The sequence below is a fragment of the Pan troglodytes genome, chromosome 5, assembly GCF_028858775.2.
Source record: "Pan troglodytes isolate AG18354 chromosome 5, NHGRI_mPanTro3-v2.0_pri, whole genome shotgun sequence".
Classification (NCBI taxonomy): Eukaryota; Metazoa; Chordata; class Mammalia; order Primates; family Hominidae; genus Pan; species Pan troglodytes.
In genome coordinates, this window is record NC_072403.2 from 141,404,168 (window position 1) to 141,417,226 (window position 13,059).

Sequence of the window (13,059 nt, forward strand, 5' to 3'; positions counted from 1 at the left end):
CCTTACTTCTCCCTTTCTGTTTTATTTTGCAGAGCAATTCAGCTTCTTCTACCCTTTACTTTTTTTTTTTGTTTATTTCCAGAAGGGGTGTCACTATGTTGCCCAGGCACAACTGGGTAGCTTTTATTCATAAAATCTGCTATAAACCCACCTTTGCCAATCCAAACCCATCAAGGTTCTCAGTAGAACAAAAGTCTTTCATGTAACGGCTACCATCCTTCATTGCAGACAGCTGTGGCTACATATAGCATTTATTTCTTGCCTAATAAATAGAAGACTTGGAGAAAATTCCCCTGAGTATTTCTCTGATACTCAGTTCAGTTGGTGTGGTCTAGACAGATCTTAACATATCACTTTGTTCCTAAGTGATGTATCTTAAATACTTGCTCAAAGATTAAAAAAAAAAATCAAAGAGTCAAATATGGAAAATCATAGAGGAAAGAATTAACTGGATGAACAAGATAAGTCTATTTATGTCCCAGAAGCTTCCCATCAACATTGCACTTACAGTTTCTCTCTTTATTAATAAAATGTGTGGCAACTTTTGAACCCTTTCAGATGATTGTGGCACCATTTAGTGTGCCCCACTAAAACTTTACTGAAAAGTAACTGAAATGTTTTTCTTTACCCAACAGAGAGACTTCTAAGATAATAATACCTGACAGTGAGATTCTTTAAGTCAATCTCAGTGTGTATCCATTTATTCAAATAATACATAGTAAACCCTCATGTTGTGCCAGATACTTTGGTAAGCACAGGGATAAAATGGTGAAAAATATAGACAATGCCCCTGATCTCATAGCACGTACATTCTAAAAGGGAAGGTAGCCCAGAAAATAAGCAATAACTATGGAGTGTGTTACATGACGCAATGGTGGAAGATAGGCCAGGCAGGATCTGAAACTTACAGCCCTCATTAGAATTAGCTAGCATTTGAATTGAAATATAATAAAAAGTCATGCATTGTACACGTTTGAATTAACAATCCCCATCCTCTAATCCAAAATATTTTAAAATCTTCATTTTACAGTTGGTGAATTCAAAGTGGGATTGGACCTTCTTGTAGAATTTGAATTCCGCACAACTAGAACGACTGGAGTTCTTCTGGGGATCAGTAGTCAAAAAATGGATGGAATGGGTATTGAAATGATTGATGAAAAGGTGAGTGTCAGCAATGCAAACATTTCTGATTTCTTCATTATATTGTTGATGTGTAGATATCATTCATGTGTGGGAAACTCGAATATTTTGAAGCCCGGCTGTATTCTTTGTTGGGAGAAAGCTAAATTGTATGTTTTCGTCCTTCTGGATTACTTCAATTTGTGTATGTTTTCAGCATGTTGTAGGCCAGTATAAATTTTAAATGCATTAATATATACAGCAAGCCAATTATGTTGGCTAATAATGAACCAAATAGTTTGAGATCTCAAGTTCTTACTGTGTTGCTATAAATACACTCTTATTCTCCTCTTAAGGAACACACAGTCTATGAAACTATTGACTCCAGTGGGAGAAAAGGCAGAGGTGTGGATCATCTGAAATTAGTCTGCCTCTTTTAACAGGCTAGGCATCTCTTAGAAGTCAAGGTAGCCAACTGACATATCAGTTTCTCAATTTTTTTAAAAAAGCATCCAGCTACCATTTCAAAAAACAGCAAATTTATAAAAGTAGTGTGTCAGTTTGATAATAATTGATAGTCAAATTCTAAACGCCTCTTTCAGCCCTGCAGTAAGACAACTTTGCACTATAGGCAGCAGGTAAAAAGAGAAGGGAAAACAAGAAATTTCACAAGTTTTCTATTTGGTTATTAAATAGGAATCATACTTCAACTCAGTTCACGTTTCCACCCTTAGTGTTGCCTCCCAAGAAGAAAAATCACATAGTGACCTAAAATATTTTTTTCATGCTTTCTTCCTCTTTCTGCTCAATTTTCAAACTGTCCTCCAACAAATATAGGAAAAAGGATCCACCAGCTTAGAGGTACAAAGGAGTGAACAAATAAGTAACACTCAATAGTTTTACCAAATTTTCAAACATACTTTTACTACATCTTTTTCAAGTAAGCTTCATTTCATCACATGCTCTTAAGGGCAGTTACCATCGATATGTCACTATCATGTGCGTTTCTCACCAAGCTCCTTTTACATGCAAAAGCCTGTTATGCAAACTCCACCCAATATAGTAAACATTTCATTAATAATTACATCAATAGAGTTTACAAACTTTTCACCTATTTACTTGCATTTTTAATCTTTCTTCTTTTTTAAGACTTCATTTCTTTTCTTTTACCTTGTCAAATGTCTTGCCAAACTGACTAATGTTTTTAGTGTTTCAATATGTTTCGTTTCTTCACCAGCTTCAAAAGAATTCTGTCATCTCAAATTTCAGGGGCTTTTCCACATTACTAAAAACAGATTTTTCTCATTTAGACCAGAACTTCTAATCTAAGTTCTTCATTGTTAGGAATTTAACTGGCCTTCTGGCTCAGGTCTTTGGCACCTGTGACATGAAACGGGCTCCAAAATGTAATTTATGTAACTCTCAGTCTTGTATATAAAATGAAATCCATGAAGGAAAAAAATATAATTAAAACATCAAAAGTTTAAAATTTAAAAAATCCTTTACTTTGAATCTGTAAACCAAATTAATGAGTCACTTTAAACAATACCTTTTAAGAAAATTTTATAAGGTTCAGTCAGAACTCTCTCTCACATTCTAAAAAGACGTGAGGTAGAATTTTTCCCTGTGTACACTAGGTCCTTTTCTTGTCACCTGGCCTCAAATTTTTCTGAAAGCAGAATTATTACCAGCTTTATGTATCTTGCCTATTAACTCCCAACAATGCCCCAAAGCAAAGAGCATAATTTGTGACTCCTGGTGATTAGATTTATACTTTGTCAAGTTTAAAAATTTTTTTCAATATGCCCAGTTACATCCATTTCAAATGATTCTGGCTGATGTCTTTCCTGGAGACCTGATCATTTGTATGTGTGAACCATCATGATACTTCTTTAATGAAACCATCTGTGACTGTTCTATTTCCTACTTTCCAGTTGATGTTTCATGTGGACAATGGTGCGGGCAGATTCACTGCTGTCTATGATGCTGGGGTTCCAGGGCATTTGTGTGATGGACAATGGCATAAAGTCACTGCCAACAAGATCAAACACCGCATTGAGCTCACAGTCGATGGGAACCAGGTGGAAGCCCAAAGCCCAAACCCAGCATCTACATCAGCTGACACAAATGACCCTGTGTTTGTTGGAGGCTTCCCAGGTGAGTGTTGGCTACCCCAGCAACAATTTCTTTGCTGTCTTATGTTACTGGTTTTGAAAACATTTATATTTACATGTGTCTAAGAATGTGTGCTTATGTGTACTTGCTTCCTAGCTTTAGAATCTGCTTAGAATCTGCACCTTACCTAAAATTTCCAGTGTGTAAAATGAACATATTACTTATATAAACCACATGGGACTGAACTTTTCATGAGAGCCCCCAAAGTTTCCTTCGTGGAGAGATTGAAGCTGGAGGAAATGAATTTGGCTTATAAAAGATATGAGGCATTTAACAGCAATTGGAGCCAAACTTGGTGTTCTTTCTGATTTTTTTAAAATTAATATACCAGAGGAATCATAAAATGTTATGGAACTTATTTCCTCAAGTTCTGGAAATCATTGGGTTAAACATAGCTAATTTCCCCCTTATGTTATTATAGAGTTTATATTTATATTACAAAGAAACACAAGCAATAAATCCTCATTCAGAATCCTTCTCTAGCACATTAAATATAGCATGTGAACTGAAGAGATTTACCTAAAGTGCCCATAAACAAGAGTGGCCAACTTGATGAGAAGTAAGCCAAGTGCCTCTTAATAAGTACTGTAATAACATAGCCTCCTGGAATGGTCTTTCATCATTTTGTCAAGAGGAACTTTTATCCCTGTTTATATAAAGCTCCTTTGCTTAATGAAACAAGCAAAATGTATATTCAGCAATTGTTGACAGAGCAATGTTGATAGAAATGCAATGGGGGCCCAACGACAGCTCCTCTTTCCAAAGTGGCTTCTGTGTTTTAAAAAGATCTTTTGCTTCAATCAGGATAAATTCCAAGATATTATGAAGGAGGTAATGTACTTCTCCATTCAGTCTATGAAATGGGATCCTAATTAACACCTAGTAGGCCTACTGAAACAAGCACCTCTATAATAAGAGGAAGATTCTACATGAATATCCAACCTACTTAACCTTTAGGGATTTATTTTTACAATGTAAGAAAGTGATAAAGTCACCTTCAAAAAGTTCTAAGTCAGTACTTAAAAGTATTTGATCAATTGCTTTGTTTCATGAAGTAACATTTTACAATTTTAAGTCACAACTATAAATTTGTTCATCCCAAACCAAGTTATTTCATGTCTTAAGATGTATAATTCTAGATGTTTTCATATGTTATAATATATAACTATTAAAAAGTTGAGGCTGGACATGGTGGCTCATGCCTGTAATCTCAACACTTTGGAATTACACTTTTGGCATAGATGGGGAGATCTCTTGAGCCCAGGAGTTGGAGAGCAGCCTGGGCAACATGGCAAAGGGAGGATCACTTGAGCCCAGGAGGTTGAGGCTGCAGTAAGCCTTGATTGCGCCATTGCACTCTAGCCTGGGCAACAGAGCAAGAACCTGTCTCAAAAATTTTTAAGTTGATCTTTCTCTACAATTCTATTAGTAAGGCTAAAAACAAAACCACTAACTTTGCATAAAACAGCATTCCAATTTAATCTCAAGCTAACAGTTGACTTTGAAACATGCTCTTAATATTTGGTGCAGGACATTTCAAAGCTGAGCCCTCTTGCATTGCCTTTTTCAGATGACCTCAAGCAGTTTGGCCTAACAACCAGTATTCCGTTCCGAGGTTGCATCAGATCCCTGAAGCTCACCAAAGGCACAGGCAAGCCACTGGAGGTTAATTTTGCCAAGGCCCTGGAACTGAGGGGCATTCAACCTGTATCATGCCCAGCCAACTAATAAAAATAAGTGTAACCCCAGGAAGAGTCTGTCAAAACAAGTATATCAAGTAAAACAAATATATTTTACCTATATATGTTAATTAAACTAATTTGTGCATGTACATAGAATTCTTTCTGTATTCAGATGGTGCTAATTCAGACTCCAGACTGAATTTTAATTCAAGTTCTTTCTCAAGTCTATAAATATTAAACTGATTATTTCATTCTAAATAATTGCCTGTTTTGTGTGATTTTAAGGATAAAAGGTAACTGGCCATAAATTGTTGAGTTTGCAACATACCCTCCAGTCATCTCAAGGAAAGAGTTCAGATGTAATTTATGGAGGCAATTTTTTTTAACTTACTTATTCCTATCAATACTTTTATCATCCTTTACCATGTATGACAGCTTTGGCCTTCTGTCCAAGCCACTGACAGCAAGTGAATTTGGCATGTGTGATTGGGAGGAAATCAGTTCCCTTACTCTATTTATGAAAGAATTATTAGCAAATCATTTTCCTGACCCAAGTTCATTATTAGAGAGTTTAACTAGCCGTATGAGTGAATAGCTTTTTATGCTGAAGGTAGAGGGTACAGACCAGATTCATGCCAGAAAGCTTAATTACTTGATTTTCTTATTTGATAATGATTTATGGGCTTTGGGGAGATGCCAAAACCAAGCTTATGAATGACAACCAAGCACACATTTGATACTACAGTACTAAGAAAGATTTGGGGCTCTCTAAGCCTACAGTGAATATCACAATTTACACCTAGGTGGAGAGGAATAATGCTGAAATGCATTTGTACTTATCAGGAAACAATAAACCAGAAACTTAAAAGGCATACTTCATTGAGTCTTTTGGAGCTGTAATTTGACCTAACAAATTCATTTTCTATAAACGTTCTGTGTTTTGTTCTCCTTTTACCCATGATTTCAGTCATCTTCAAAGAGCTCTGTAAGAAGACTGGCCTTGATTTTATTCACCAGCTTAAAAAGGAAACGTTTCATTTGCCATCTTTAGTAGACAATGGTTACAGTCTAATAATTCAGAACATGTAAAAGAACAGGAAATGCCTTTCTCCTATGGAAATTTTAGCAAAAAAGAATAATCCTCTCTGACAATGTTGTTATCCACTAGGGGAAGGAAGGTGCTGTTTCCAATCGAGGTGATGGCTGACATACTCACTATTTCACCACGTCCTGTTGCTTAATACAATTTGTACACACAACTTTATTCTACAGAAGCAATTCTCAAGCTTAGCTCAGTGTTTTTAAAAAACTGCCTATGCTTTAGAAAAGTGCCTAGGGAGTTTTTAAAAATCTAGTACCTGGTCCAGTGATTCTGATTTTGTCTAGGACATAGCCAGAGCATAATGATTTTTTTTTTTTTTTGAGACAGGGTCTCATGTTGTCACCCAGGCAGGAGTGCAATGGCACCATCTTGGCTCACTGCAGCCTCAACCTCCCCAGTTCAAGTGATCCTCCTGCTTCACTCCCCAAGTAGCTGGGACTACAGGTGGGCACCACCACGCCCAGCTAATTTTTATATTTTTAGTAGAGATGGGTTTCACCATGTTGCCCAGGCTGGTCTCGAACTCCTGAGCTCAAGAAATCTGCCTGCCTCAGCCTCCCAAAGTGCTAGGATTACTGGCATGAACCACTGTGCCCAGTCAAGCATGAGGATTTTTAAAAACATTCCCAGGCAATTCTAATGTGTTGTCAAGGATGAACCTAAGAAAAATAAGCAATAGGGAAAGGATTCCCTATTTAATAAATGGTGCTGGGGAAACTGGCAAGCCATAAGTAGAAAGCTGAAACTGGATCCCTTCCTTACACCTTATACAAAAATTAATTCAAGATGGATTAAAGACTTAAACGTTAGACCTAAAACCATACAAACCCTAGAAGAAAACCTAGGCATTACCATTCAGGACATAGGCATGGGCAAGGACTTCATGTCTAAAACACCAAAAGCAATGAATGGCAACAAAAGCCAAAATTGACAAATGGGATCTAATTAAACTAAAGAGCTTCTGCACAGCAAAAGAAACTACCAGCAGAGCGAACAGGCAACCTACAGAATGGGAGAAAATTTTCGCAACCTACTCACCTGACAAAGGGCTAATATCCAGAATCTACAATGAACTCAAACAAATTTACAAGAAAAAAACAACCCCATCAAAAAGTGGGCAAAGGATATGAACAGACACTTCTCAAAAGGAGACATTTATGCAGCCAAAAGACACATGAAAAAATGCTCATCATCACTGGCCATCAGAGAAATGCAAATCAAAACCACAATGAGATAGCATCTCACACCAGTTAGAATGGCAATCATTAAAAAGTCAGGAAACAACAGGTGCTGGAGAGGATGTGGAGAAATAGGAACACTTTTACACTGTTGGTGGGACTGTAAACTAGTTCAACCATTGTGGAAGTCAGTGTGGCCATTCCTCAGGGATCTAGAACTAGAAATACCATTTGACCCAGCCATCCCATTACTGGGTATATACCCAAAGGACTATAAATCATGCTGCTATAAAGACACATGCACATGTATGTTTACTGCGGCACTATTCACAATAGCAAAGACTTGGAACCAACCCAAATGTCCAACAATGATAGACTGGATTAAGAAAATGTGGCACATATACACCATGGAATAGTATGCAGCCATAAAAAATGAAGAGTTCATGTCCTTTGTAGGGACATGAATGAAATTGGAAATCATCATTCTCAGTAAACTATCGCAAGGACAAAAAACCAAACAACGCATGTTCTCACTCATAGATGGGAATTGAACAATGAGAACACATGGACACAGGAAGGGGAACATCACACTCTGGGGACTGTTTTGGGGTGGGGGGAGGGGGGAGGGATAGCATCAGGAGATATACCTAATGTTAAATGACGAGTTAATGGGTGCAGCACACCAGCATGGCACATGTATACATATGTAACAAACCTGCACATTGTGCACATGTACCCTTAAACTTAAAGTATAATAATAATAAAAAAAAGAAAAAAAAGGATGAGAAGCACTATTCTAAAAAGAAACATTATCCTCCATGCCAACAAAGAGTTTTATAGTCATTTGAGAATTCTACTATTAGCTTTGTCTTGGCAATTTCCACACCCATTAAAAATAATAATATTATAGGCCAGGTGCAGTAGTTCACACCTGTAATCCCAGCACTTTGGTCGCTCAGGCAGGAGGATCACTGGAACCCAGGAGTTTGAGACCAGCCTGGGCAACATAGGGAGACCCTGTCTCTACCAAAAATTTAAAAATTAGCCAGGCGTAGTGGCATGCACCTATAGTCCTAGCTACTCCAGGAGGTTGATGCAGGAAGATTGCTTGAGCCTGGGAGGTCAAAGCTGCAGTGAGCTGATGATTATACCACTGCACTCCAGCCTGGGCAACAGAGCAAGACCCTGTCTCAAATGAAAGAAATATCTTTTTATATCAAATATTGAATCTAGTGAATTTAATATATAAAACATTGAATCTAGTGAATATCTTTTAACCAAACTTTAAGAAATAAAACTTTTTGAAAACCAATGTGTTTTAAAAGTGGAAACATACATCTGCACTAAACACTGACATGACTTTTTGGGCTTAATCTGGACACTGAGTGGGATAAACAGGAATAAAGATGTTGGGTTCCTTAGATTAAAAGCTCAAGCCTTTCTTTCTTGAGTCCTGCACAGAAAGATATGTAACAAAATGGAAAGCAAAGGCAGTTAAATTGGCACTCCTATCAGAATAGAGTCCTGCTTCAGTCAATTTGTAGGTAGATGCCTTAGAATGATAGAATGGTAGAACTGGAAGTGAATTGAGATCAGCGAATACAGTGATTCTCAAGTCTAGCTAGATGTTAAAAGTGCTTTGGGTGCTTAAAAAATCTACATTTGGGCTGGGCACAGCAGCTCACGCCTGTAATCCCAACACTCTCGGAGGCCAAGGCAGGAGGATCACTTAAGCCCAGGAGTTTGAGACCAGCCTGAGCCACACAGTGAGACCTTAGCTCTAAAAAAAAAAAAAAAAAAAAAATTAGCCTGGTGTGTTGGTGGTGCATGCCTGTGGTCCCGACTATTTGGGAAGCTGAGGTGGGAGGTTCACTTGAGCAGGGTAGGTTAAGGCTGCAGTGAGCCAGTGATCGTGACACTATGCTACAGCCTGGGCAACAAAGCAATATCCTGTCTCAAAAAAGAAAAAAAAAATTGACATCTGGGTGTCACCCCAGCCCAATTAAACTATAATCTCTGGGTAGGGCCCAGGCATTGGCATTTTCTAAAAATCCCCACTTGATTCAAATGTGAAACCAAGACTGAAAACCCCTGGGCTCCTGTCACCTCCACATTTTATGGGGAGGAACTAGAAGGAACTCAAGGATATTTTGATAACTGTGCTCAAAGTCCCACCTTAGTAAAGTTTCCCAATGTAGTCCGACAGTTGCATCTGGATCCAAGCAGAATTCACTGAATTAGGTTTGGACAAAACTTGTCCCACGCAAAATTCATACTCCAGAGTGACGCATGAATTTGGATAACCAAAAATTGTCCACATTTTAAGGTCAGAAATAAGGACATTTTGGTTGGGCACGGTGGCTCACGCCTGCAATCCCAGCACTCTGGGAGGCTGAAGCAGGTGGACCACCTGAGGTCGGGAGTTCAAGACCAGCCTGGCCAACATGGTGAAACCCCATCTCTACTAACAATACAAAAATTAACCAGGTGTGGTGGCAGGCACCTGTAATCTCAGCTACTCGGGAGGCTGAGGCAGGAGAATCGCTTGAACCCAAGAGGCGGAGGTTGCAGTGAGCCAAGATCGTGCCACTGCACTCCAGCCTGGGCGACAGAGTGAGAATCTGTCTCAAAAATAAATAAATAAATAAATAATAAATAAGGACGTTTTATGAAAGGGAAAAGTTTCTTCTCTAGTATTTTTTAATTAATTTCTGACCTCAAAAATCAAATTAGTTCTTATCCCAAAACAAGATAAAATATTTCCTCCACCCAACCTTGTCCCCTCAATGATTTCCTCACCTCCTGCCACCCACAGCAATTATGAAGAAAGCAGAAGACTTTTCACTTATTTTCCAAACACCCACTCCTACCAGGTTGTCAGCCTTCTTCTTTAAAAAGGTGCTTTGCACTTTAGAAGAAAAACATTTGTGAGGGGACTTTTATTGAAGTTACCATGGTGAACACCACTGACTAAAGAACAGAGCAGATTTCAGCCCCAAAGCACCAGAACACTGGCAGACACTTAAGGCTTCAATTAGCGCTTTAAAAAAAATCATCACTATTTTCTCCCACTTTGATTTAACCTATTGTCCCCAACTACAGAACTCTTCTAGATTTCCTACTTAATGACAGAGGAAAAGAGGACTTTGACAAATTGAAAATCTCTTGATGTTATATGAATTATTTGCTGAATTATTTTGTGTATAATATAATCTATGATTAACATCAAAACAAAACACCATATCGTAATCCATTTTTGCAAGCCCTGAGTAGTCTTTTTTACTACCACTTGCAAAGGATATGACTTAACTGCTAATGCCACTTTTTAATCTCATTTTTAAAGTCTTTTAATCTCAGTTAAATTAAGAGAGATATAAAAACATATGCACTTTTTTCCTTTGCTCAACTGAGATTAATACATACCTCACACCCAAAGTGAACCTGGAGGGAAGCAATGCCCCAGGCTGGACCCTAAGTTCCAACATGATTTAGGAATCTTTTCATGCAGGGTGGTGGCTCAGACTCATTCTTTTGGCCTTTGTGCCAGTTACCTAACTGAGCATGATGTTTGTGCCATTATTGATATGAGGGTGTTATGGGCTGAACTGTGTCCCCACAAAACTCATGTGTCAGAATTCTAAACCCCAGTACTTCAAAAAGTGACTCTATTTGGAGACAGGACCTTTAAAGAGGTAATTAAGGTGAAATGAGGTCACATGGATGGGCTCTGATTCAATATGACTGATGTAAGAATTTGAGAAGAGATTAGGACACAGATAGGCATAGAGAGAAAACCATGTGAAGGTGAAGAGAGATGACGGCCATCCACAAGCCAAAGAGAGAAGCCTCCAGAAGAAACTGACCTTTCCAACACCTTGATCTCAAACTTCTAGCCTCCGGAATTGTGAAAAAATAAATCTCCATGTTTATGCCACCCAGTCTGTGTTACTTCATAACGATGGCTCCAGAAAACTAATATAGAGTGTTTCTTCACTAAAAAAATACAAATAATAATATTTTAAAATTTTAAAGTATCAGCACATTTCAGGTTCTCTAAAGAGTGACATATAGATCATAGAAATCCATTATTTTGAACAGTGACCATATCACTTATGTAATGATTAGAAAAATTTTGAGAATAAAAAAATAAAGGCACATTCATAACATACTTAAGAAAGTTGTTTTATATATTCTTGGGGATATTAGAAATAGCTACATTCAGTTACAAATCAGAGAATTAATACCATCACTTTTTGAACGTTTTGGTAGAATGGGCTCTCTTGAGAGCTAGTTTTGTATCTTCAGGTTTGAAGAACGGCTCATTCACCCTTGGACAAATTAAGGCCCTGTTTTATTTAGAAAAGTTATCTCCCTGAAGCGCCACACTTCTGCAGGAATGCACCTAGAGATAGAAAAGGTGGTAGCAGTAGAAGAAGTGAGAAGTAGTTAGACACTGATTTATTTTGAAGGTTGAGTTAGGCTATTTTTGCATCACTATAAGTAAATATATGAGGCTGGGTAATTTATAAAGGAAAGAGGTTTAATTGGCTCACAGTTCTGCAGGCTGTACAAGCAGCATGGTGCCAACATCTGCTCGGCTTCTGCTGAGGGCTTCGGGAAGCTTACAATCACGATGTAAGGCGACAGGAAGCCAACCCATCACATGGCGAGAATGGGGAGCAAGAGAGAGAGAAGAAGGAGGTCTCAGACTCTTAAACAACCAGATCTCCATGAACTAACTGAGCAAGAGCTCACGTATCACCAACGGGGTGGTGCTAAAGCATGCATGATGGATCTGCCCCATGATCCAATCACCTCCCATGAGGCCCCACCTTCAACATTGCAAATCACATTTCAACATGAGATTTGAAGGGGACAAATGTCCAAACCATATCAAAGGTGGACTAGTGCTTCCTGTAGGATCGCCTATGGAGTGCGACAAAATAAGGTACTGATAACTTGTGATCATCTGGAAGGATAGAGTAGGTATTACTGGGGGATGTGAGTGGAGTAGGCTTTTTGTGGAAAACATAACACAGAATTTAGTTTTAGACATGTTTAATTTAAACTACCCAGTAGGTATCTAAGTGCATCATGCCATAGGCAGTTGAACATAAGGGTCTGCAGTTCAAGAAAAAGATCCAAACTACAGATATAAACATGGGAATTATGAGAATATTGATGTTATTTATAACCACAAGACTGAGCGAGATCACTAAGGGAGTGAGTGTAGAGGGAGGACTATGGATACACTACCACATTAAGAGTATTAAGAGTATGGGTATAAGAAACATTATTCAGAACTTAGAAATAGGCAAAATAAATGTCTGGATATTCTTTCAGTGCAGTACTTACCAGGCTTCTCTTTCTATCAACTGGTCTGTTTTACAACTCCATACAGGCAAAGGTTAACTTGTAGGTTTTTGTCTAGCAGGGATGCAAACAAGTTCTTTCTGGCGGAGAGATAACCCCAAAGGTAACAGTTTTGTATCGAGAAATCTTATCCTAATATTCTTTTATGAAATGTGTGAGAGTGTGTGTGTGTGTGCATGTGTGTGTATGTGTGTGTGTGTAGCTTCTCAAATTCTTATACAAGTTTTAACATTTTATTGGTTCCCTCATGGATTAAGTTAAATAAAATCTTTGACATGGGTTCACACTATCTTTGCCTGAGAGTCATAAATTTTTTAACTTTGAAAACTGGGAAAAAGGGAAAAGGAGTAACCAGCTGAATTTGCCCAGGTTAATTCAAAACTAAAAACCAGTTCACACAATGTTTTTATTTATGATTGAATTTTCTAAA

At 38.0% G+C, this 13,059-nt stretch overlaps 1 protein-coding gene across 5 annotated transcripts in view; it reads left to right on the plus strand.

Annotated features, from left to right (window-relative positions):
* The window catches only part of LAMA2 (laminin subunit alpha 2), a 634,923-nt gene extending 629,686 nt beyond the window's left edge, over positions 1–5,237 (plus strand). For 4 of the 5 annotated variants that reach the window (XM_016956287.4, XM_054686299.2, XM_054686300.2 and 1 more), the window contains 3 exons: positions 1,031–1,161; positions 3,054–3,276; positions 4,865–5,237. In XM_016956287.4, the coding sequence (XP_016811776.1) occupies positions 1,031–1,161; positions 3,054–3,276; positions 4,865–5,022 (512 nt within the window). In that variant the 3' untranslated portion in view covers positions 5,023–5,237. The remainder of the gene's footprint in view (positions 1–1,030; positions 1,162–3,053; positions 3,277–4,864) is intronic. The other variant, XM_054686302.2, reaches the window with a different exon arrangement.
* Positions 5,238–13,059: the final 7,822 nt, after the last annotated feature.